Below are 24,550 nucleotides of genomic sequence, written 5' to 3' on the forward strand. Positions count from 1 at the left end.
AGACATACACGCATCCAAATCAAACAACTCGAACGACTTGGCATGTGTCTGTAGTCGAAACAAAAGCGGCAAGCTGAAACTTTCTAGCCAAGCAACTAAATAATTCAAAAAGCAAAAGGTTAGGTGCTGCCGGTAACAGTTCATTGTGGATAGTTGCAGCGAGGGCTTCTCGTAAAGATACAAAGATAGACCCAAAGCTTTATGGTCCATATTAAACTCATAATTCGAATCAAGTGAAATTAAATGGTTGTTTGTTCAAAAATAGATACAAAGTATAATATAAATGAATATGAAGAAAGAGCACAAGCTAATTGATAAATGTAGACAATTTTTCAGGCCCTCATTGATACCACATTTTCCTTAAAGTTCCGTTGAGTTTCTCTCGAATTATCATGGTTTCTACGTCATACTTTGGACTCGCAAAGCGTTCGTCGATTGAAAGAAAGCCGCAAAACAGCCATTTACAAGCAATGTGGAGTTATCCCCACCTAGCGCCTAAGCGCTTTTTGAGTACTTCTCAATCACCCCCCGCTGCACCGCGCATACAAATCCAAACGGACCGAACAAACCACCTGAAAATTCTTCAGGTACTCAATTTTTCTGTATACACGGCTTATTGTGTGGCTCGTGAGCAGGCAGAGGATAACTAAAATACTAATTTCACTTTAGAATTTATTTCTATTTTTTCGTGTTGGCCGTGCTGGGCTGTTTCTTCTGTTTGTTTTTGGCATTCTGGGTGGTTGCGGTGGGTGGAATCCGGGGTTGGGCACCTCCCACCGGCCCGTCCTTGCTGTTGTTGCTGCAATTGTTATTTCACTTTTGTTGAGAGTCACGCAAACCAATATAACTTTTCCCCAACCGCACAGAAAAGACATGGCACAAGCGCTAAATAAAACGGGGGAGTGGGGGGAACGGGGCGTTTGGACGGTTGGTAGAACTTCGACTACTTACATTTCATCCATCTTTTCGTTTTTTTCGGTTTTTTTTTTTTGTTTTGAGTAGGTGTTGCCAAAACTTCCGGAGTAGAATGCCGAAAAACAGAGAGAGAAGTGGATTAATACATCTTGATAGAAAAATACAATTTGGGAAAGCCGAAAACAGAGGAGCATTTCGCTATAATCCAGGGAAAATTTGGACAGGAGGCCAAGATCCGATTCTGAGGGCTTTAGGGGCGGCAGACGGCATTTGGCATTGAAATATTTAATTGGAATTTAACGCATACCACGCACACAAACACATTCGCAGCAGCCAGTCAATAAATAAAAAATGAGGAAAGCCATAGCGAAAAATAAAATGTTGGCTACAATTTTCTCCTGGTTTGCTATAAATTGAATTACGGAGGGGAGCTAAAGCCAAAGCTTTCGGGTCCCACACGCATAAGTAGCTACGAAATTGCTACGTTTCCGGTCTGTTTCCGTCCCTCTCCCCCGGTCGCCCGTCTCGCTCTCGCGGGCTGTGGCAAAATTTAATTTCAATTTAATTGGTTATTGATATAGCGCCCTGGAGTATGCAACGAATCTGTGATTAATGTTGCGGCTTGGCGAATTTTTATGGCACCTTGGAGATGGGAGCTGGAAGGCTGAAGGTGGGGCGAAACAAATGAGATTGGGTATGTTAAGCCTGCTCGGGGATTGTAATCTGGAGCTCAAAGCTTATCGGGAAATGAGTGAACATCCATTGATCTCACAGGGAGGCGGGAAATGAAAGGAAATTTACGGATACGGTCGTCTTCACAAATGGTCATATCTGCCACAAGTTCATTACGCAAGCGAGTGCGATTCATTTCGTTTGATTCCTAAATCACTATATTAATAAAAAACATTTTCACAAAATGTTCCCAAATGATAAAAAGAAACTTGATGAACATGCAAGTGAACATTCAGGTATAGAAATCCATCTCAATCACAACATACAAGTGCATTTAAGTAGCCCGGAAAAATACACAGCATGGAATAAATTTTAGCTGCTGCCACAATGCTCACCTGACCCAAAAATGTTTATATCAAATTTGATTTCGTGGCCGAGTTTCAGTCAGCAATTTCGGCGTCAAAATATACAAATAAATATGCATGTATGGCCGGTATCACGGTATCAGTGTCTCCCATGGACGCTAATCAAATCGTTCCCTTTTTTTTGGGACATAAAGTGAGTGAGCTGACGCTTTGACACAAATTGCCATTTAAAATAATTAGAAAAGTTGCAATCGGACATTTTTGCACTCTGCCATTGCCATTTGCCATTCCATTCACCGTGTGCTGGCTGTCAACATGCAACTGCCGAAAACCCCGCCAACTGCATTGGATGGCAGCGTTAAATATCGATTTGAAAAATATGTGTAGTTATGAATTGCCAGCGAGCTTGTCCCCGCCGCGCTTTGGGCCAAATCAAATAGAAATAGAGCCAATCGCCCCTCATCTCAGCCCCCCCCCCCCTCGCTTTTGGGCCATGCCGGCGAATTTCGTCATGCTTCGCATGGCCAATATTGAATTTTGATTTAATGAATGGAAATTTGCAGTGGGATAGAGCCGGCAATGGAATCGAAATGAAATGAATCCAAACGAATTGCAAACTCCCATGGCCATGGACAGCCATTTCACAGCGAGAGCTTTGATAATATTCAAATGGACTGATCGAATTGAAAGTTAATGGAAATCAATTAAAGGATGGCCGCAAAACTTTTGCCGACTTTCATGCTAGCGAACTTCGAAAAGGAGCTCGCTCAAACTTCTTAAACGACAGCTCATCGCTCGCATGAATCGTAACTTTCAATTAAATTGATGATAGAGAATTTTAGTATCATAAAGTCCTGACACGCGCATTCCCCCCGCTCCACCCCCTGCTCCACCCCTGGTCGATTGATTGATTTCGGTCGCATGACACTTTGTGAAATGACCAAAAAATAGGAGCTAGGTTGGCCGAACTGGGTGAAAAGTTTTTAAAGCCATCGCGGCATAGTTAAACAATTTTTTCGGTAATTGAAAATTGATTCCCTGCTACATGACAAAGCCAAAACCCATTCGGTGGCGACTATGAAAATTAATAGAAATAATCTCGCCGGCAAATATGCAAAGCAAATTTACATATATTCCCATACATACTCGTGCATATAGTTATGGATATAGGGATAAACTATGGTATAAACTATATAGTTCCCAACTGCGCAGCAGCGGGCGTAAAATTCAATTCATTACGCCATATTCTGCCCGTTGAGGTTGTTAAATTGGAAAAAGGCGCACATATCGGCCAGCCAAATGGATATTTTATGCAAAGGGTTTTAAAGTTAATATTTTTACGTATGTTCAATGAGATTAAAGCGGATGAGCCAGAGCGGGAAAAAGAGTGGAACGAAAGTAGGTCAGCGGCATGGGGAAGTAGCGCACCTGCGTCGAAGTTGTAAACACAAATGCAGAATGCAATGGAAAAATAATTAATGCAATTGGGAACTAATCTTAAATCGGCATATTCAATAACAAAATGGTTGTAGCTCCTTAATTGGCTTCGCATACAAGCGAATTTGGGGAAGCCAAATAGATAACCAAATACAATAGGCGTCCGAATCTCAGTGATCTCAGCCCTTTAAACACATTTAAAGGGCAGGGCTAAAGGATTTAAACAACATTTAAGCCCAGATTTACGAGGCCGACACAATAAGAGAGCAGCGCGAAACACAAAAATGGAAATCAATTGCCAGCTGAATTCAGAAATGGGCTCCTCCAGCAATGCCAAGTATTTCCCGCGAGTATTTTGATTGGCATACTACAACCCCGCCTCCCTCCCACGCACACCAATTGAAATGCCAAACAGTCGGCAGAAGGAGCGCAAATTTATATGTAGCACATGAATTTCAAATATTTTTTCACCACGGCGGGCGACACGCGGCCCTAATTGAGTGTGGGGAGCATCGGATCTGGGATCGGGAGTGGAAGATGGGAGTGTATGGGCGAATCCTGTGTATGAACAATATTCCACAACATTTAACTAATTGAGCCAACGTGGGGCCAGAAGCGAGCCCCCAAAATTTGTAAAATTCAAAATTTGATTTGTGAAGAATCTCTTGGAAATAAAGAGCTGTCCCCTAATTGATATGTCGGTGGATGGGTGGGGGTTAGCTGGCGGCAGCTGAGAGCTGCATTGACAAAGTTGTTAAAACATCAAAAGCAGCAATTAAAATGTAATTACACGTTCTGCGCCAAATCGAATTAAAAAATCAGCGTTCAAAGTTAAATAGAGTGTCGAGTGCAGGCGGATGGCTGTGGGCGATGGAGAGACACTGATGAGCGATGATAACGAGGTTGGGGTTTCCACATTCCGCTTTCACGGGCGGAACGGGATCCGTCGTTAACCACGGCAGCTTTTAGCGGCACCTCCTCACTCGAACACCGTGGAACCGTTAATTAAAAGCACTGAAACGTTTTTGAAGCCAGCCCAACTCAACTGAACGCAACTCTCTTTGCAGGAATGGACCCCAACTGGCGACACATCATCCCGCCGGGCCAGAAGCGGGTCGTTTCCGAGGGACAGTGCATCGAGGACTGCACCGGCTACGCCTTCCCCCAGCAGGGCATCAACATATTCGCGGTGATGATGCGCACCCACCAGATCGGCAAGGAGGTCAAGTTACGCCAGGTGAGTGCCCTTGGATTTCCATATCCCTGACATACTGGGGTCTCCGAAGCGCCATGCTAATGAGCTAACTTCTGCTCCTAACCCCGTTTTCAGATACGACAAACCGAGGAGCTGCCGCCAATTGCACACGACAGCAATATAGATGTTGCCTATCAGGACTTTCGACGTTTGCCACAATCGGTGCATTCCATGCCCGGGGATAGACTCATCGCCGAATGCATTTATGACAGTTCGTCACGAAAGGCAATTACCCTGGGTAAGTGCTCGGGGAGTATATACGAGTATACGAGTGTGCGAGTACTTGTGTGCACATACAGAGTAGTCCTGCACCGAAGAAAGCGCGCCCGGCCCAAACAGCCATAAAGATTGCAAAAAAGGCAGGATTCAGTATTCAGTATATAGGAAATTGTAAAAGCCGAGGACGAAGTCCCAGCATTGTCGTGAGCGAAAATGTTCTATAAAATTGCCGATGGCGCTGGAGTGTAAACAGGGGTGTGGGCGGAGGGAGTTGTGTAAACAGGCAGTGGCAACGGTGAGCAATCGTCGTTATGACACATTTAAATCAGCCAAACGATATGCGACAGGCGGCGGTCTGGGGAGACGGATAGCAGGATAGCAGGATACCAGGACGAACCGTTGCACACGAAGGCGCAAGACAAAGGCGCCGGCCACTCTTATCGAGAGGAGGAGCAGGTGGATCCTGCCGGCGGAGACAGAGCAGCCACGTCATTGTAAAATACATAAACCAAGACAGTGAAACATTTCACTTAGCCACGGTATGGAATGGAATGGGATGGGATAGAATGGGATGGGTTGGCTGCCAGGTGTTGTAGTGGGAGTTGTCTTGGTCTTGCTCTGCTCCGCTCCTGATGTGACAGCTGCTCAGGACTCAAACGAAATGGACAATGCGGTACAATGGCATGCTGGAGTCTGTATAGAGGTTGTTATTAATGAGATTGGAATACTGGAAGATGGCAAAATGTGAAGCTGACACAACAGACAACGATAATGGAAAGAACTGATTTTGAAGGATGGAGAAGTGCATGTTGCAGCAACAGGGACTCAATTCAATGAGAAGCGCTTAGGAAGGCGCTAGAGTAAAAAATATCTGAGCAATTTAAGTGGACAAGGGCCAAGGGGATTCGCAGAGATAGATAATGCAGTAGATTTCGTTTCCGACGAAACAATTAATAATAATGAAAACATATATGCTGCAACTAGATGTTTACAAGATGTCATTATGTCTCTGTTTCCATACAGCAATATAATAAAGGCCCGTCTTACAGGGTTCCTGCCAGTGAGGCACTGCAGCCCCATTAATTTCTCCGAAGAGTTGAAAGAAATAAAAGCACCTAACGCAAATTTGACTTTCTTGCTTGCTTGCACAAATTCAAACACAATCTACACGATTCGGGTGGCGGAAAGGAAGCAGGTGTAGAAGTAGTGGGGGAAGCATTAGGGAAAGCAGTGCCTGGAGAGTGGGGATTTGCTAGACGGGTGACAACTCTCAATAGAGACACACAGAGTCTTAATAGACAACCGTAACGATGTAGCACCACCGAGCAGAATGGAACAGAACCAGATAGATCCACAGACAGTGAGCAAGTCAGTGAGGCGTGCGCCTGGAAAAATAAAGCGTTGCCCATCTGAAGCGTTGCTCAAATAAAGCCAGGCAGCAAATGGGCGACGCTCCTGTTCTATTCTGTTGGGTTCAGTTCTGCTCCGTTTCAAGCCATCAGCATCAAGGCTGTCTCCATTCTGCAATATTATTATGATGGCGCCTTGGCTGTTTCACTGTGCTGCCAACTGCAGCGGCCGCTTAATTTCATCCTTTGTTGCCAGCCAGCCAAGCCGGCTTGAGCCGAAGGGACTCGCAGAAACTCCAGAACAGGATGGGGCCTTACCTGGCCAGTCAGCCAGCCAGGATATTGTCCCCCAGTCCCGTTGACACTTCCTGCATTCTACGGGAATTGGGAATGGGAATGGGCATGGGTTCGGGGATACGCCGCTTTTGTTTTTTGTTTTTCACAGCTGCATTTCTTATGCCGTTCGTCTGACTCCCATCTCTTTTTTCTCCTCTCCGCTCCTCCCGCACAGGTGGACTTACCATGAAGGAAGAAAGCTGCACGGTGCTGACACTCTACTATCCACGCCAGAAGAAGCTGACAACGTGTCACTCACTGCCGAGTCTGCCCACAGTGTTGCACTCGCTTGGTATCGAGCAACTGGCAACGTAAGTAACATATTTTCCCTTATTTCCCTCTGCCTGCCCTATTATAAGTGCATGGACAATGCTGGGTGGTCGAGTTCCGGGCTCGGATGCCGATCCTGGGCTAATGAATATTGACACAGTCCGAATAAGAGTATGTTTCATGGAGGGCGTGAATATTTCAAAGGGAAATGGATTTCATTATGCCGGGCTTACTGAGAACTTAATCGGAGGCACAGAGATGGAAACTTTTTAAGGGATATTAACCATAAATAAATGCTATATATATAGATATTATATTATAATTAATCGCCAGGATGGAGTAGTTAGAGCCCTCTCCCAATCAATTTACCCGCCATTCACATTCAATTTGGATCCATTGTAGCTTTCCGAAGCTCGTCCTTACCTCTTCGCCTATTCCTCGACCCGTACTCTTCATTCCGCCCACTCGACGTTGTCGGGACCCGGCTTGTGTATAAGGAAATTCGGTTTATTCCTCTGTTGACTAAAGTAATTGGTGATTTAATGATGTTGTTGCATAACCAAATCACCTAACGAACTCGCAGAGCGCCAGGATAGGAAGTGCCAGTGGGGACAGGAGGTCGGAGCTCCTCGTCGCCGCACTCGGGTATTCTCAATTCTGAAGTATTTGCCTAACAAACAATCGGAAAATGAACTGAGCACTGCACCCGGCTCTGCTCTAATTGAGAATTGTGAATGTGGAAAAATAAATTACGAGACAGCAGCAGCCCACGCCACGACCTCGCTGCGGAAGAGGGACCTCGCTTTTATTTAGAAAATATTGATTTCTATTACCGTCAAGTGGTAAATAAACAGCGAACTGGAGTCCTGGCATCCGACCAGCCATCACTCGGTCGTCATTCAGGGTCCATTCAGGGTCCTTTAACCCCCATCGTTCACCACCACCCACCACTTGACTCTTCGATGGTTGCGGCAGTGCAGCCCCATCGGTCTGGGATAAATCAGCCCGGCACCATAAATATTGTATTAAAGCGTGCGCTGAAAATTAGTCGAAATTAAGCGATGGTCGGGACAAGGACTTTCCATGCCCTATTAATCACTTCCTTCTATTGGCACAGGCCAGGGCCAAATCGAATCGAATCAAGCCGAATCAAAGATAATTTTCCACGCTGTGCGGAGAGATGAAGACGCACCGCAAATCAAAGTGAACGGCATAAATGGATTACGGTTGGTCCGGCCAAAAAGGTGAGGAGCGGAAGACATGGCCACGTAAATGAGTTACTCGGCTGGCCAAGATTACATTTGAATAAAAAGCGACTGTTGCGGCTTGATTGGTTTCGGACAAGATGGAAGCGAAGGAGTGCTAATCACTATCATTGATAACGGGTTAGCAGCGAATCCATTCAATATACCCAGCCCCGGATCCTATCACATCCCATCATCGCATTTCATGGCACTAAGCCCGCACAATCGAATCCACCATCCACCGGCTTTGTTTGCTTACAACTTTTTGTTGTAAGTGATTGCGGACCGGAGGCCCATGGCGCATCCACTGGCTTTTTGTCCAGACAATGTCCACTTCATGGACCCATGGACCCAAACATTGCATCCCCCGCCCGACCGTCCTACGACATCTGAACTGAACTGCGTGTACCCGAAATCGACATGAATTGATAAAGTCATTTGCAATTGTCTGTCGTTATGGGACTGCCACGGACGAGCGGAGCAGGGAGTCGGGAGTCGGAAGTCGGGAGGAGTACGGGTTCAGGCCATCTCCGCCTGTGTTATTGTTGGCCTTGTTGTTTCACGCGCTTGTTGTTGTTTGTTTAATACAATGCCCCCTGCCCCCTGCTCCCCGCATTGTTGCCATTGTTGTTCTTATTATTGTTGTTGGTCAGTTATTATGGCCACTGCAATTTTGTAGCGCTTCATGTCCGGCTACGGGCAGGAGTCCCTCCTCCGGCCCTGAATTTGAATCTGATCTGGGATCGGAGCTCGGGGTCCGGGGTCCGGGTCTGGAGCTCCTGCATCCGAAAGTGCGAATGCGATATGCGGATTAAAATTCATAATGAAAGCCCAACGACAACAAGCGAGTGAAATCGGTGGGCCTGGGAACGGGGCACAAGGAGTGATGGCACTGCAACAGTCCCAACTTTAAATGGGTGGTGGAGTGGTGAGGTAGTGAGGACCGGCGAGGACTGCGGCTCCTATTTGTTCTATGTCTAGATATGCCCGCAGGTAGTGCATGTTGTACGCTCCAGGTTTAATTAAACAATGATAGAAAGCGAGAACAGGCGAAACAATAACATCACTTTGCCAGGGGAATGGGAACTGCGGCGTCTGCTCGTATGTGATTCGTTTAGAGGGCTGCCCTTGTGCACTATCAACTTGTTAATCCTTTTAAATTCCCGTATGCGGTAATTAAACAGGAGGTGCGGAGGGGCGGGATAACATTGAATTTCTCAAACAGTGTGCCATTAAATTTGAATTGGAAATTCAGGAGATAATTGGACAGTTTAACAATTCGATTTGTTTAAAATACAGCAAGCTAGACATCGGAAAAATCCTTGCTGCAAATTAATGCTTTTTATCTCCTCGTTCACACAACAGTGGTCACACACAACCGGTGGCACGTTGCTACTCGGCATGCCACGCTGAATGATAAGCTAATGACGCACACATGTCATAGCCAGCAGCATCGGGCGGCCAAATTGAGGCTCAATTGGTCTGCAACTAATGTAATTATAAGCCACTTGCAAATGCCAACCGGCATCCTCGCAATCTGAACCTTCTCCGACACCCCCAATCCCCAATCCCAATCCCAATCCCCATACCCCATTCCCGAAATGGACTCTAAGCCGGGATGCTTATTGTGGTTGAAATTCAATTTAATTTGATACACACTGATTTTCGGCGAGTGTATCAAAGGGGCTTCCAAAATTGTTTGCACTTCAACTGTGGCCGAATTGACCAACACACACACATACCATACTCTCTGTCGGAGCGAGATGCGACACAATATAACCGGAGTGGTGATGATGGAGCTCTGCCCAGAGCGGGGGTGCGGGTGGAAGTGAGTGGGTGTGGAAGGGTGGCGGAGTTATCAGAAGGCTGGACCACGTTGTCCTCGTTGTCGTCGTCATCATGCAAAACTCATTGAAGTCGTTAGCGTGCGTCAGGGCCCAAGGCCATAAAGCACACAATGCATCCGAGGAGGGAGCGGTGGAGGGTGGAGGATGGCTGGTGGATGGTGGGTGGTGGGTGGTGGGTGGTGGGTGGTGGGTGGTGGGTGGTGGGTGGTGGGTGGTGGGTGGTGGGTGGTGGGTGGTGGGTGGTGGGTGGTGCTGTGGTGCTGTGGTGCTCGGTTCTTATTGTGGGGCGACTGAGAGGAAGTGCAGTAGCTGGCAACAGGACATCAACTGGCTGGGGAATGCATTTGGCACAGCGAGAAACCAATCGGTTGGTTGCTAGTTGGTGACGAAGTTTCAGGATGGAAGTTTTCTGGCAGAGAGATATGTATAGTTCTTTTACTTTTTCGTAATTACAGCCTCAAACGAGATCCATATAACAAAAGATAAATAGTATTGATTTTCCTCACGAGTTTAAGGTTGCACTTAAATTTTAAATACAGAATTCACCATTCACCGGTTTCTTACCGTGCATCTTCGAAATCGCGCAGCTCCATTGATCATGCGCCCAATGGGTTGCTTTCTGTCCCGTCTGCTCCGCTCCTCTCCTCGTCGCCACATACTCGCACACGGTTCATTCCCTTCCAGGAGTCCTTTGGCCAGAGCCTGATTCCTGAATCGCCACGATGCGATGCCGGCCCGATTGCCCCGTTATTGGCTTAATTTTCGTTTTACGTTTTGGGGTTTTGTTGCCTGATTTTCCGAGCTGCCCGATGACCATTTCGGGTGCGCCTTTTCGAAACGAGTGGAACGCGTCGGGAAAAGCGAAAAAGGGAAAACCAGAAAAAATAATGTGATAGTGGTTTTTACAATTTACGCACTTGCCATGGCCACCGAAATTAATTTTAATTGTACGTGCGTTTGTGTCTGCTTTACCACTGGCCTGGATCTGGTGCCGGCATTAAAATCAAAGTAATTATTCAAGTTGTGTGCATTTCCATTTCCATTTACACTGCTACTTCGCTCCCGCCTCGGCTCCCGTTCGCGGTTGTTTTCCCTGCCCACCGCGCCAGCCTTTGTTTATTGGCGTTTTCTGTTTGTTGAGCTACGCAAATTGGCTTCATTTTATAGTGCCTGACTGCCGCTGGGTCGCAGCTTTCGTTAATTGTTTGGGGCTGAGTGATATAGATATCCTCTTTGTGCCCGGTATGCCATCCCAAAAGGGAGCCTCATTAAGGCTCATGATATCCTTTATTGCTTTATGACTTTTCCTTCTTAGCCATGCCTTCATCTTTGCATATCGGATAACTGGCTGGCTGCACACACGGACTTTTTCGGCTTCCGGCCGCGTTCGCCTTTGTTATCGATACTCCTTGCGCGGCTCATCGCAATTATCCTGCGGGATGCTCGGATGCTCCCTTGCTTTCCTCATCTTGTTAACTCGAACCTTTGGGACGTGAGAAAAGTAACTGAGTTAATTAATATCACGGCGAACGAAATCTTGTTTATACTTAGAAAGGAGTTTGTACCTTTATTACGCCTTCTTTGGAGCTAAAATTGATCATGTCTTCAATGTCTTGTACCCAAAAATCAATTTTTTTAATTTGAATGTCAGGCTATTCCTAGGTATCTTGATCCAGTTTTCTTCCAATTATTTTGAAATCCTTGTCTTTGACATTTTAATAGTACGAGTATAATAAACAGTTCGATGTTTAAAAACTTTTATATTCGGACTGTTCCCATTTTGCCAAATCACTTAACTTTAGTTTAAATTTGCCTTCATATATGTGTATGCATTCTTTGCCTTTTCTGACATTCTAATAGCTAGATTGATCATGTACCCATTTTCCAAAACCCCCCCAACGCTGCCCACTTTAGTTTTAATTTGTCATCAAGAACGGTCATTTGGTCGTTATGCCAATTGCAATTGCATTCGACTTCAAAATTGAATTCTGCAATTCTGCCCCCATGCAAACAGGAGGTCATAAACGCACACCAGTGCACTCTTGCTACCGTGCCACGCCCCCCTCCGCCTCCTGTGTGTTGTGTGGAATGCGCCTTCGTCATAACGCTACATAAATAAACCCATTGCAAAGCGCATTGCAGTTGCAGTTTCAGAGCCCCACTCCGGAGTTGCAATGGATGTGCATGCGGATTGGCACAAGAAGTACAGAAATGCAGCGGGACCTGGAGTGGATGGAGTCCATGGCCGTGGCCTAGAGCTGGTTCCGCTCGGAATGCGTTTCGAGGCTGGCATTGTGATGTGCCATTGGATTTTATAATCAACAATGCCAAACCAGTGACTCCCCAAACCCAAGCCCAAACCCACTCGGATCCCCGGAATCCCGGATCCTTTGGCCTGCCGAATGTTGCTGCCGGCTAGTTGGCTGCAATCCTGTTGCTGCTGGGCCATCATTTTAATTATACTGAGTGCCAATGAAGTCAATGGCAATAAGGCTAAAACGCCGTCGATTGATGCCGCACAACGGGGCGTTCGAGCGCCGAGTGCTGAGTGGTGGGCAGGGCAACATCCTCTCTAGGATGTTATCCCGTTTTTACATTACCGACATCTGTGTGCGTTTCCACTGCATTTATATTTATTATATGTATGTGGGAGGTCACGGCGGCTTCGGTTACGGTCATGCAGGCCGGATATATTAGCAGGCGAACTTTGCGCCCCGCCTCTAACATCCCTGCAACACCTCACCCCCATACACCCTGCCACATCCATCCAATGAACCGCAAACACCAAATGTAAAAGGGAGATGCACTACAAATACACGGCTAGAAATTTTCTAAGACCTTGGTACGCATCTTCAGTACGGAGTAGTAGCTATTTATATATCAAATAAGGAGGGAGATGTGAAGCAAAGAAGTTAGGCTGGCCCATTATAATGAAAGATATTCAAATTATATTTACCTGAACTGTTAGGACGTTGAGTTGGAATGGTATATCCTTGCACCTAAACGGCATTGTGCCTTGCAGAGTACCTATTATCAAATCAGAAATGATAGTAAATTTCTGTAAGTGTACTGCACTGCCGCAAAACAGATGGACGGAGTCGGGCCGTGCCATATATAATTTTATATTATTATTATGGCGGGACGCAGGACATGGATCCGGACCGCACGGACACGGACATGCGGGAGGACTCGCACAAGTGGCCAGCGCCATTAGAGGATGCTGGCGAGAGGGGAGGTTTTGCAATCAATCCGCAGACATTAATATTTTTCGTGTTTCCAACCGCAAATTGTTGCGGCTGTTGCAGCGGCACTTCCGCCTTCTCCACCCCCAACCTCTCCAGCTCGCAGAATTGCTCGCCACCCCTGCCACTGCTGCCTTTCCTGCCACCACGGCGGGCACCTTTCTCCACTCGGAGAGGGCTTTCGCAGACACAACCCTCGATGCGGATTGAGTGGAATCATAAATTAATTAAAAGAGATTTGTTTGCGGCTTCCAAAGGATTCTGCCAGCCGCCAAAAACAACTCGCAGGATAGCAGAAAGAAAATGTGCGTTTTTCGCTCCTTCTCCCTCTCCCTTTCTCTCTATCACCGTCTCGCTCACTCTCTATGTGTGTGGGCTCTATGAAATTAAAGCAACATTTTTCGTAATGCCCGGCAAAGAACAAAATTAATTAGCCTAATTGTATGGGCGGACGGACATGTCGGGGGGCAGACGGCTCTGAGCCAACCAAACGAAACGAAACGAAGCGAAATGAATGAATGAATGGAGGGAATGAATGAGATGAGATGAATATATAGAAGGAATTTATATTGCACAACATTCGAGCCAGTGGTGTAGTGAACAAAAAGGGGTCCAGCGGGTATAGATTATCTTCTGAAAGGGAACTACACGTTAAATCGATTAATCCACAACTCTAGCAGAGCGAATTATAATAAAAATCTTCTAAAAGCACCACCTCAATTTATCAATGTGTTCAATTCGGTTTTTGAACTTTCCGAGGGACTCGCTTTTGCAAATCTCAGCAATCTGACGTCAACTAATGACAATAAATCGGTGCGAGTCGGACTCTGAGAAAGCCTTTTGCCTTGCAGTCTTTGGAAAGTGATAAATGGACATGCCTAAGTAAAAACAGAAATCAAATTAAAAATCCAAATTATACATATTTGTTATAGGAGAAAGGCCCCGAGCAGCGGGATTGACACAATTGAATAATCAGCAAACAAACAGAGCCACAGAAATGACTTCCATGAGCCAATCCATTAGTCATCTCTCTCGACTCTTCCGGTCGGGGTTTTCCGTTCTGCAACCCCGAACTACGCCACTGATTGCCTGGCGCTGAGGTTTTACACTTTTGGCCCATTTGTTAGGTTTTTCTTACCCTCGTGCGCCATACGCCCTGCGCCCTGCGTCGTGTGCGGTTTTTATTTCGCTTTGGCAGACCGAAATTGTAACAACGTATTTGACGCGTCACAAATGAAAATCTAAAAGATTAATTAGCTCAAGTTTTTGTTGGGCGCGCGCCTCGCTGACGAAAATTCGAGCGTAAATCTGCCAGGACTTACCGAGCGCAGGGAATCCACCAGCCGGGGATCAGGCTTGCCCCACCCACGCGCCCCATCGCATCGCACCCTCTTGATTTTGGGGTAAAAGTTGAAAATCTGCTGGCAAAGCGCCTTTTCGTGGTGCGGCACTCACTTCGCTCTGCGAGTGTAATAAATTTTAAGTCCTAATCAAAGTTGACAATAATAATAAAGTTAATAATGTTATTTAGCGTCCTCGCCCTCTAACGCTCTGTATCTTATATCTTATGTCTTATCTTGCAGCGACTCGAACCCCGTGCTTATATCATCGCCGCCCGAATTGGCCGGAATGACACTGGAGGCACGTCTGATATCCTACGACTGGGAGAATCAATTTGGCGAATTCCAGGAGGCCACACGCAAGGGCAGCTTCAAGCCCATTTGCTGGGGGGCCAAGAATCATGTGGTGCCGGTAAGTTAAAGCCAGACTTTTCGATTTATGCCTGATGATATCGGCGATGGTCCGGAGATGGAGTGCTCTACTTTTCTACCAACGACTGCCAAGATGGGGATTGTCCCCGTCCGCTTTGTCACAGTTGAAATCGCATTAACCCTTTTTATCTATCTGGGCATCTCAATCTCGTCCTTCTTACTTCGCCATTCGCCCTAATCGCAGGGAGCATTTCGCTCGTCCTGCTGCTTTACATCCATCAGCTTAATCAGCTAAATTGCTAGACAATATCTGGGATAATTTTTCTTGCTGCCATTTGATGGCTCCACCCACTCCCACACCAACACACCCACAGCAGCAGGACCCAGACAAGTGCTCATTTATTCATTGGGCGGGGTGAGCGGCGTGGTACAGCAGGAGAGTTAAAGCAGAAAACACATTAGGGCCAACCCACGGCCCCACGTTCCCACATCCCCACGTCCACCGGTTGGGGCAAAATGCGGGTAATGTCTACCGGAAACCGCACGTTATAAAGTGCAATCAATTGCATTGCGGCCATGGGCAGCGTTCGTTCGAGTTTGTTAGGCGCCACTTTACGGCAGTCTAGAGTATGTAGTATTGAGTATGTAGTATGGAGTATGGAGTGGATAGTGCATGGTGGAAGTGGCACTGGATGGTGGGCCTCCCTTTTCGTAGACCAAGTCACATATATCAGGCCAACACACGTACGACTTCGACAACGATCATTCTAATGGGTCACACAGTGAGGCGAGCCGGAACAGGACCAAGCCGGCGGACGACTCCCTACCAGCTGGCCCTAATTCACGTCCAAAATGGTTTAGACCAACTGACTGAATGCTCCCATATGAGCATGATTCTCTCGCATTCTCTTTCTCCGCTTTGCTGGCTCGGCCTTTAATACTTTGCACTGTGGAAATTGTGGGAAATTGCTTAAGTTGGGAATTGTTGCCATTTTTATGCCACCGCCTTGACCAGGCGTCCACTTTGTGTTTTCGCCTCCGGCTCCGACTCCGACTGAGGCTCTGGAGCAAAATTATCAACGCTTGAATTGCCTTCGATTTTCCGTGCTATTGCGTTAAATATTGTTGGCCGTTTCAGCTCGGTTCAGCTAGGGCTCCGCCATTTTTTGCCGCTGTCCTTTAGTCAATAATTCATTGAAGAACTCAGCCGGAGGCATCTCCACTGACCTCCCACTTGACGGACAGGCCCATCGAATTTGTAAAAGCCCTCCAAGCGCCCAAATTAGCAGAGAAGCAAGCAAAAAAAACCAGTAGTGTGTGTGCTCGGGCAAGAGGTGAACGGCAGTTAAATGTAGCGGAAAATATACAGCGGCAAAAAGGTGACAAAGGAGCAAAAGAAGTCTGTGATTAGTTTTCACAAAGCTCCCAGATCCCCAGGGTTCGGTGAATCGGAAGGCCTAGTTCCCGCTCACAAAAAGATCTCGAGCTGATGGGGCTCAGTGAGCAAGGGGATTCAGCCCGATAAATTCCGGAAGCTTAACCAACTGGGAAATGCCCTTAAAGTTGAATGATTGATATCGCGTTATGAGCGGAGCTGCTTGCCCCGCACACAGCGCAATCAAGACTTTTTCACCTACTCCTTAATACAAAGTCCTCTTTTTGGGTCGAGTTAATTAGCATAACATTAAATATGGTAGCGTACTTTTTTGGGCAGCTTTGACTTTCAAAGCCGTCAAAGCAGTGCCCACAAAAAAAGGCCAAAGCCAAAGCAGGCCAACCTAATTAGCATGTCAATCTCTGTACACAGACACGGGAAAAGCTATGGCCTAGCTTTGGGGCAGCCAGGAATTGAGACCAGAGCGAGCTATTAAAGCCTCAAATTTATGCATAACACAAAATTGCACATTTTATGCTGTTCAACCTGAATGGCCATGGAAACAAACAAACACACATTCCTTTTCAATTAAAATTAAAATGTCTATCGGTGGTGGCAACAAGGCGAACGCTTTGCAAACCCACACCTCCACACCTGCAGGTGGACTTGGATGTGGATGTGTCTGTCAAGCATTTGGCTGCTCCCATGGAATCCCAATCCCATTCTGCTTCTTTTCGGACCTCTTTTGAGCGTCCCCAAAACGATTCACAAAATGCCTTTTCAAAAATTCAACAACCAACAACGAGCTCTGCCATCGCCGTCGTCGTGGCCGTCGTCCGATTTGCATAATATTATTAGTAAACACTCGTTATGAAGTCAGCCACGCCCACCGGCCACCGGCCACCGATGTCCGCCCCTCATACAAATGCAGACATTCGCTAGATTTAGATTTTCGACTGGGCATAAAATATTTGACCGCAGCGCAAGTCCCAGGATCTCCCCGCAACCACCTATTTATAAACACAAATTTATTCAGCGTAATTAAAACACAAAATTTCGCAGTGAATTCACTGGGGACTCCAGGAGTAAACACCGCATGGGCGTGGGAATCGGGGGAAGTGGGTGTGGAACCTTCTCCAGAGCTTCATTGTTCTGCAATTGTCCCGGGGTTCTACTTAAACTTGTGTGTTGTTTACCCTGTCTCCTTTGAATCTCTGTTTCGAAAATGTTTTTGCTTTGATTAGGATTTTTGATAATATTATTTGGCTCTTGGAATGTTACTATTCACTCTTTCAAAAGTACATTATAATAAAACGGATAAATTACAGATCAGAGAATTCCTTATTTTAGTTTTGTTAGCTTGAAATACAAATACGAGTCATTTAAGTAGAATTTCTTTGGTCTGAAATCAATGGCGGTACAACCTAAATTTGGCCCCAATTAATTCCATGTTGGTCGAAAAAGAGTATCCCTATGTCTTGTCCTTGGTGTGGGTCCTTTACCTTTTTTGTTGCACTGTCAACGGCATAAATAAGATTTTCAATTTCCTCGCTGGCTCCTCCGTCTCGGAAGGACATCAGCCGAAAAAGCGTTGGAAAAGGAGAAAAATGTAATTAATGTCGTAATTTATTATATACAGATCTAGAGCCACAGCCGCTAATGTTTCCCATTTCCTTCTCTTTATCGCCCCACAGGGCTCCGAGTTCCTCGAGGGCTACAGCATAAATGTGACCAAGACGTACAAGAAGCACCGGCGGTGCAAACCCAAGCGGCCCCTGGCCCCGCCCACCGAGCGCACCGCCCCGCCGCCCGCGTCCGACCTCAGCGAGCTCCCGGTGCTCCACGAGCTGGACAACAACAACATCATCGAGGGAGCGGCGCGGAGCAGTCGCAGCTCGGCGACCGACGTCCACAGCCTGAGCCGCGGGAGCGGGCGCCACTTCATCAGTTGCCTGCTCTGGCTGGGCGCCTCGTCCTGGTGGCTTCTGCTGATGCTCAGGACGTGAGGGGATTGAAAGGAATTCGGCGGCAGACGAAGCAGCAGCAGAAGCAGCACCACAGGCACCACCGTCTCAATACACTAAACTAACCATACAGCTGAAGTGCAGATGAAAATCAGTGAAAAGCGAAAATAGGGTACTGAAATAGCAAACGCAACTCAACTCAACTACAGCTCTCTCTCTAACTACAAATGACATCTCTTAATCCTACTACAGATACAGATACATATACAGATACAAATAGAAGCAGAATGAAAATGCGGAAAAGAGGAAAACATGAAATATTCATAATAAGCTAGCGTATAACAGCTTTTCCAGACGCCCAACCCCGTACACCTGCTAGTCCCTGACGCCCATTTATTTAAGCTCCTCCCTCCACAGTTTTGTTGATTTTGTTCTAGAGTTTTAGTAAATTATTAATGATTTTTTTAAGTAGTCTAAGCTGAAAACAAAATAAAATCAAATGTCAAAAGCAAAAACTAAATCAAGAAAATGAAAAAAAACTAAAAAATAAGGAATACCATGTCGAGAAAAACCGAAAAGCAATAATTAGTTGTTGTTGTCGTTATAAAATATACAAAATGCGAAATTGTAAAAGATACAGATATTATAGATATACACCGTGGCTACATATATAGCAGTCATTCCTTCAACCATAACAGATATAAACCATACACCTATATTTAGATATCTATGTATACATATAGGGTCTGACTTATGTAAAGCTTGAGCGTCTGATGGGTTTTGTTGGGCATTGCAAGAAACAATCGTAGAAGGGAAAGGCATCAAGTGGCAAGTAGAGGAGCGTGCATCAGGCCCTTCATCCCTCCCCCGGTTAAGTTTAGTCCGAGCTACTAGGTGGAACTAAGTTCGAGCGGAATCATAGATACATCATCCAAGCAAAACACACACACAAACAAAGACACAAGCATGCATGAACTTTATACGTCCATTTAAGAGAAGCAAATCGAGAGAGACGGAAAGGATTTAGTTAAACGTAACTTTAGAAAAGACTTGGATGAATTTACTCTGTTTTGCAAAAGACTAAGAAGGGAAATTAATTAACGGAAAGCGAGAGCTAACTCACACAATTAAATTTAGTAATTTAGGCTGATTTAAAGGCAAGTTGCAGTAAGGACGCAAATGAACCGATATATTTTGACACCTGATTATTCGTTTTTGGGAACGCTGTCAACTCACAACTATCCATTCAATCTGACTGCAATTTGCATGTATCTTATTCCTTTCGTTAACCTATTCAAATGACACTACACTCGCGCTTTATGCTAAGTTTCATTCAGTTACCTAATGCAAATCTACCTGCTCTTTCAACTACAAAACGAAATTAAGGAAAAGAAGCATAAATATTCAGAACACTCAAAGTGTTGCCTCCTCTCTTTCTTACTCGCTGTCGTTCTACTATAACTCTACGTTTAGCACGATAGGCTATAACTTTCTAGACCTAAGTTGTAAATATATAGTACTCTAGCGGACGGAGGACGGGAAACTAATTGGATAAATGGAAAGGTGGAGAGAAGCATTATACAGGGTGTGTGATTAGGTACGTACTCTCGATCAACTCGATCAGCTCGATTAGCTCGATCGGCTCTAGAAGTTCTAGGCGTAGTATTGGATGTCCCTATAGGTTCTACCTTTAATTACATACGGATGCGGATAGACAGTTAGGGGACACTTAGAAGTGTTCCACGGCGCCGCCAAGATCTGCTCGAAGTAGTAAAAATATACCATATACATACGACATAAATATAAAGTACATTTATATATACACATACGATAACTATAACTATAAAGTCTATATATACAATACCATACATCTATAAGTAGTTACGTGGTTCGTAGTTGTAAATGTGAATGTGAGTATTTTATACAAAACAAAAGGAAACGAAATAAAAAAGCAAATAAAGCAAAGCATAAAGCGATAAAAAGAAGAACATTTTTATACCAAAAGAAAAGATGATGATAAGCCCCCTTGAAGCGATCGCAAACAGTCGCACGCTATATATACAAATCATATATATTTTAGGATAACTGATGTGACTAAGATTAGTGGCAAGTTGGCGTAAACAGAAAACAAATGCAAAGTTGAAACAATCAAAATAACATTTAAACAACAAGCGGCAAAGAGGAAACACTTTTTTGCGCTTAACTATTAAAAGTTTGCCTCACACAGACACACACACGCACACACACACTGACATCCCAGTTAGCGGAAAAAGTAAAACTTTGGTGCAGCCAGAAACGCGGCCTTTATAAGTATATGGGCCATCCTGTTTTTGAGGTTTTCCCACTTGTCGGGTAACTTTTTAATGGACCCTCTTCTCATCCCGAGTCCCATGCCTTCCAGTTAAACGCCGGCGCCTTCAGTGCCGGCAGCCCCAACTAGGTCTAATTAGGAGCGATGAGCAACCGACATCGTTCTCATAGTTTTCGCATTCGATTCGCCCGCTGTGTCCTTTGTCATAGCAACCTGTCCACTTTTTCCGTTGCCTCTTTTTACCTTTGTTTGGCACATTAATTAAACTTCTTGCCCGGAAAAAGCAGAGGAGGAAACTGGGCAAAAACAAGGCGCACAATTACAAAGGCAGCGGAAGGAAACTAAAACGAAAACATTCCTTCTTTGGCTCGCCAATTGAAAATTAGTTTGGCCAACTGGCAAACAGACAGACACACAACACACTCAGTCACACACAAAAACGGAGGGAAATGTATTCATATAATTTAATGAAATGCAAACAACAAAAACGGTTTTGGAAAATGTACTTGCGATAGAAACGATAAAAAAGTCGGAAAATAGTTTCCAAAACTACTTATACAAAACGTAATAAAGGGGAACCAGACGAAAGCTAAAATAAATAATCCAAATAAAGTTAAATACACAGGAACACAAATACACCGGAGAAGCGCATTGGCAAAGCAAAAGATAGCCGGAAATGGTGACCAGGGGTCGGGGGAAGGTGCCTCGGGGACACAAGCTGATTAGGGGCTGCATCATCCTGACCGAGATTCTACGCAGATTAATCCAATGAATCGGGCTTCTTGACCGAAATGGTCCTGGGACGATAGGAGCAGAATACTCGAAACCCGAAGCGCAGCTTTAGAGTCCATCTCTTCTGCCCGGTTTCGGCCATTCTCAGGCTCTGGTGGCTCAATGCTTTGTCCGGCACGGCCACTTGGCTCTGTCTTCTAGCCGCCTATAAGCATTTAACATTTTTCCACTCCGCTTTGACCCACTCTGACTATGGTCCTTTGTTGGCGCAGAAAACCGTGAAGCGGGGCACTCCATTCAGGAAACTAATAAGTTTTTAAAACTGACCTAATTAGCTCGTTTAACTTGTTTCCCCATTCTGCCGGCTCCTCAAAGACACCTTTTGTTCATCTGCTCAAAGGCATCTCGAGAAAAAGGCAAAGAATCGCCCGATTCACTAGGATGCAGTTTGGAGGCTGTCAATATGGCTAAGTAAGAAACACAGAAACACACCCTCACACTGAGAAAACAATATAGCATGTTAGTAGTATCAAGACTTGTGTATATGTACTTAGGCCCTCTATTGAAAGTTTTTATTTTGCGGAAGCGGGAAGGTAAAGAAGTGAATGAATGTGAAAATGAGGAAAGACGGGAAACGAAAACAAAACACAACCTACCTAAAGCGATAAACAAAACCTAACTATTTTTAGTGTGTACCTTGATTTTTTCATAGCAAAAGAAGCCCTAAGCCAAGATGGCATGTGCAGCGGGAGATCCCAGGAAAACTAATCTTAAAAGATATATATGAGAAATAACGTAAAAGTAAAAGCAATAATGAGCAAACGCATAGCTATCAATAGGAAGATCGAGAGGTAGGCTAAACAAATACTCTAACTCTAGGCAAACGATAACAGTAAGGCATAGTTGACGATCGACGGAAGAAACGTGTAGCATACTTTTTTGGGCAGCCTATTGGCGGAAACGGAAATGGAAGTGAATCGATCTATTACTGGTCGGAATTGAAGAAGGGAAAGCAAATGGGAACAGGAACGGGGCGATTAAAAGAGATATGAAAAAGGCAGAAATTGCATATGATTAAACCGTAAAACAAAAACTATTTTAAAGTAGAGCAGTTTGCAAAAATATTTAAATGTGTCGTTAGAAAACCCCCAAAAATTGTAGTTGCATTGTCGTTAGCCATAGTAGAAAAGTTGCATATTGAATACGAGGACACAGGAGCTAAAAGGAAATGATCGAAGAAGCATACATACCATACATCAATCAAAGAGAACTAACATAGCCGGCATCTTAGAAGCATCATCAGTATTTGTGTATAAGCCCTGCATGAAACGAAATACATACAAACAGGCCCACATAGATACATAAACATATGCATACCAACATTAATATATCGTAACGTACGGATAAATATAGCTAAGCCCAACCACCCAGTAACCCAAAGCTGTCCCCCAAACAAACATATAGATCAATCCCCTGAAAGGAACTTTAAATACAGCCCGATAAAAGGATAACAACACTTGATCATAAGCAATAGACATCAGAATCGAGCTCTGCGAGAACGGAGGCAACTGTACTTGACACTTGAGTACGAGGACAGCGAAAAACCAAAGTTAGTACCTCCTAAATACCAGTAAATCACTAAATCCCCTAACGGGCTTTCCTTAAGCGCTCTTCAGTCGCCGCCAACTGGCCCGCACACTTTCAGTTCGAATGACCTCAAGCTGAGCTCGACCTTACCTCAATCTGTCAAAGGTTAAAAGCAAGCGGTTGCCTCTACTCTCACAGCCAAATCAACACCTACGAACAGCCACACACCGACACAGTTAGAAACCAGACATTTTTGATACCGAACTAAATGATAATGATTATTGAGAACCGGAAGCAGAGTGAGGAGAACAAAAGGACGTCGGACGAACATCATTTACGAGTATCTATTGTGAACTACATTGTTTGATTGTGAGCTAAGTTCCGACTACTACAACCACTACTCTCTATGAATGTTTTTAAGTTATCACTAAAATAATTTTGTAATATACTAAACCGCAAGCTAAGCAACTTTTACTATAACAACAAATGATGAAAACCGAAAAAGTAAAAGCAAAACAAACAATAAAATAAAATATATATTAAATATATATATATACATATATATATATAGAAATTAAACGTGTTTCATTGTCTCAGCTGACCGTCTTGGGGAAAAGTTCAACTTGAATGGATTTAAAAAAAATGGTTTAATTTTTGGCAACCACTTTTTATTGAAATTGTGTTTTCGTAGCGCCTACAAAAGTTCGGGTACTCGTACAAATATTTTAGTGCATAGGTAGATTATACCCTCTTAAATTCCTATGTATTTATTTATGCAAATTTAGTTAAATGCAAATTAATTACATAACTGCCTGTAAAGGCTGAAAACGTTGCCAAATGAAAATGTTTATAAACTGCAACAATAAAAACAGCAGCTCGGCGACTTCGCACACGTACGCGCGTACTTTAATATAACCAATCCGAGCGGAAAAATGGGTAAAAGCGAGGTAAGCCTCGAAGCAAAAATTATTTTTGCATCATTAATTTACATTTATATTCAATTAATGCGCAAACACATTGCCGGGAGAGGCCACCAATGGGGGTTCTGCAGTTGTGCCACATGGAAGGCGCGTGCCTTCCACGCCGCTGGGCGTGGCACTGGGCAAACAGCCGGCAGAACCCGGCCAAAACGCGAAAGCAATGGTTCTCGAAAGGCGAAATCAACCAGGAAAAATAATATTGAAATAAAGTCGGGTGAAAAATTGTCCCACATTTAACCAGTGCGAGATTCGAAATGGCTCTAGGAGGATGGATCACGGAAATGGGGCTATGAGCTAACCATTTACTTCATCTTTGTAATTTGGAAAAGTTCTTCAATGTATATTGTAAGATACTTCGTGATCTTCGGATCTTTAAAGGACTCTTCCTCATTGTTCAGATAGCTATTCTTGTTGGGCTTGTCGAAGTCCCCAACAAAGTGGGTGTGTACACATAAAAAAAACCAATAAATACAAATATTAAATACCATGTAATACAAAACCTTGTTCAATCGGGAAATCAGATTGCGCTCTTCAGGCTCTTATGGCGGATATCCTTTAGCTATACATATATAAAGCTTATCAATTTGCCTATCAGAGCTTGTTGCACTCCATCATTTGGCCAGGCTGCCGAAGGCAAAATCGCTTTTCAGCTCATAAACCATTTCTATTAATTAACCATTTAAAACACGCATTTGCACATTTGCCATGGCCACTTAAACTGTGTCAACAAACAAAGAG

At 44.7% G+C, this 24,550-nt stretch overlaps 1 protein-coding gene across 1 annotated transcript in view; it reads left to right on the top strand.

Moving 5' to 3' along the window:
* Positions 1-23,046, top strand: part of LOC6616542 (MOXD1 homolog 2) — a 111,951-nt gene extending 88,905 nt beyond the window's left edge. The window contains exons 7-11 of the mRNA XM_032718195.1: positions 4,457-4,626; positions 4,720-4,882; positions 6,724-6,859; positions 14,735-14,903; positions 17,933-23,046. Coding sequence (XP_032574086.1) covers positions 4,457-4,626; positions 4,720-4,882; positions 6,724-6,859; positions 14,735-14,903; positions 17,933-18,244 — 950 coding nt within the window. The 3' untranslated portion in view covers positions 18,245-23,046. The remainder of the gene's footprint in view (positions 1-4,456; positions 4,627-4,719; positions 4,883-6,723; positions 6,860-14,734; positions 14,904-17,932) is intronic.
* The last annotated feature ends 1,504 nt before the right edge of the window (positions 23,047-24,550 follow it).

Source organism: Drosophila sechellia, chromosome 3L, assembly GCF_004382195.2.
Source record: "Drosophila sechellia strain sech25 chromosome 3L, ASM438219v1, whole genome shotgun sequence".
Classification (NCBI taxonomy): Eukaryota; Metazoa; Arthropoda; class Insecta; order Diptera; family Drosophilidae; genus Drosophila; species Drosophila sechellia.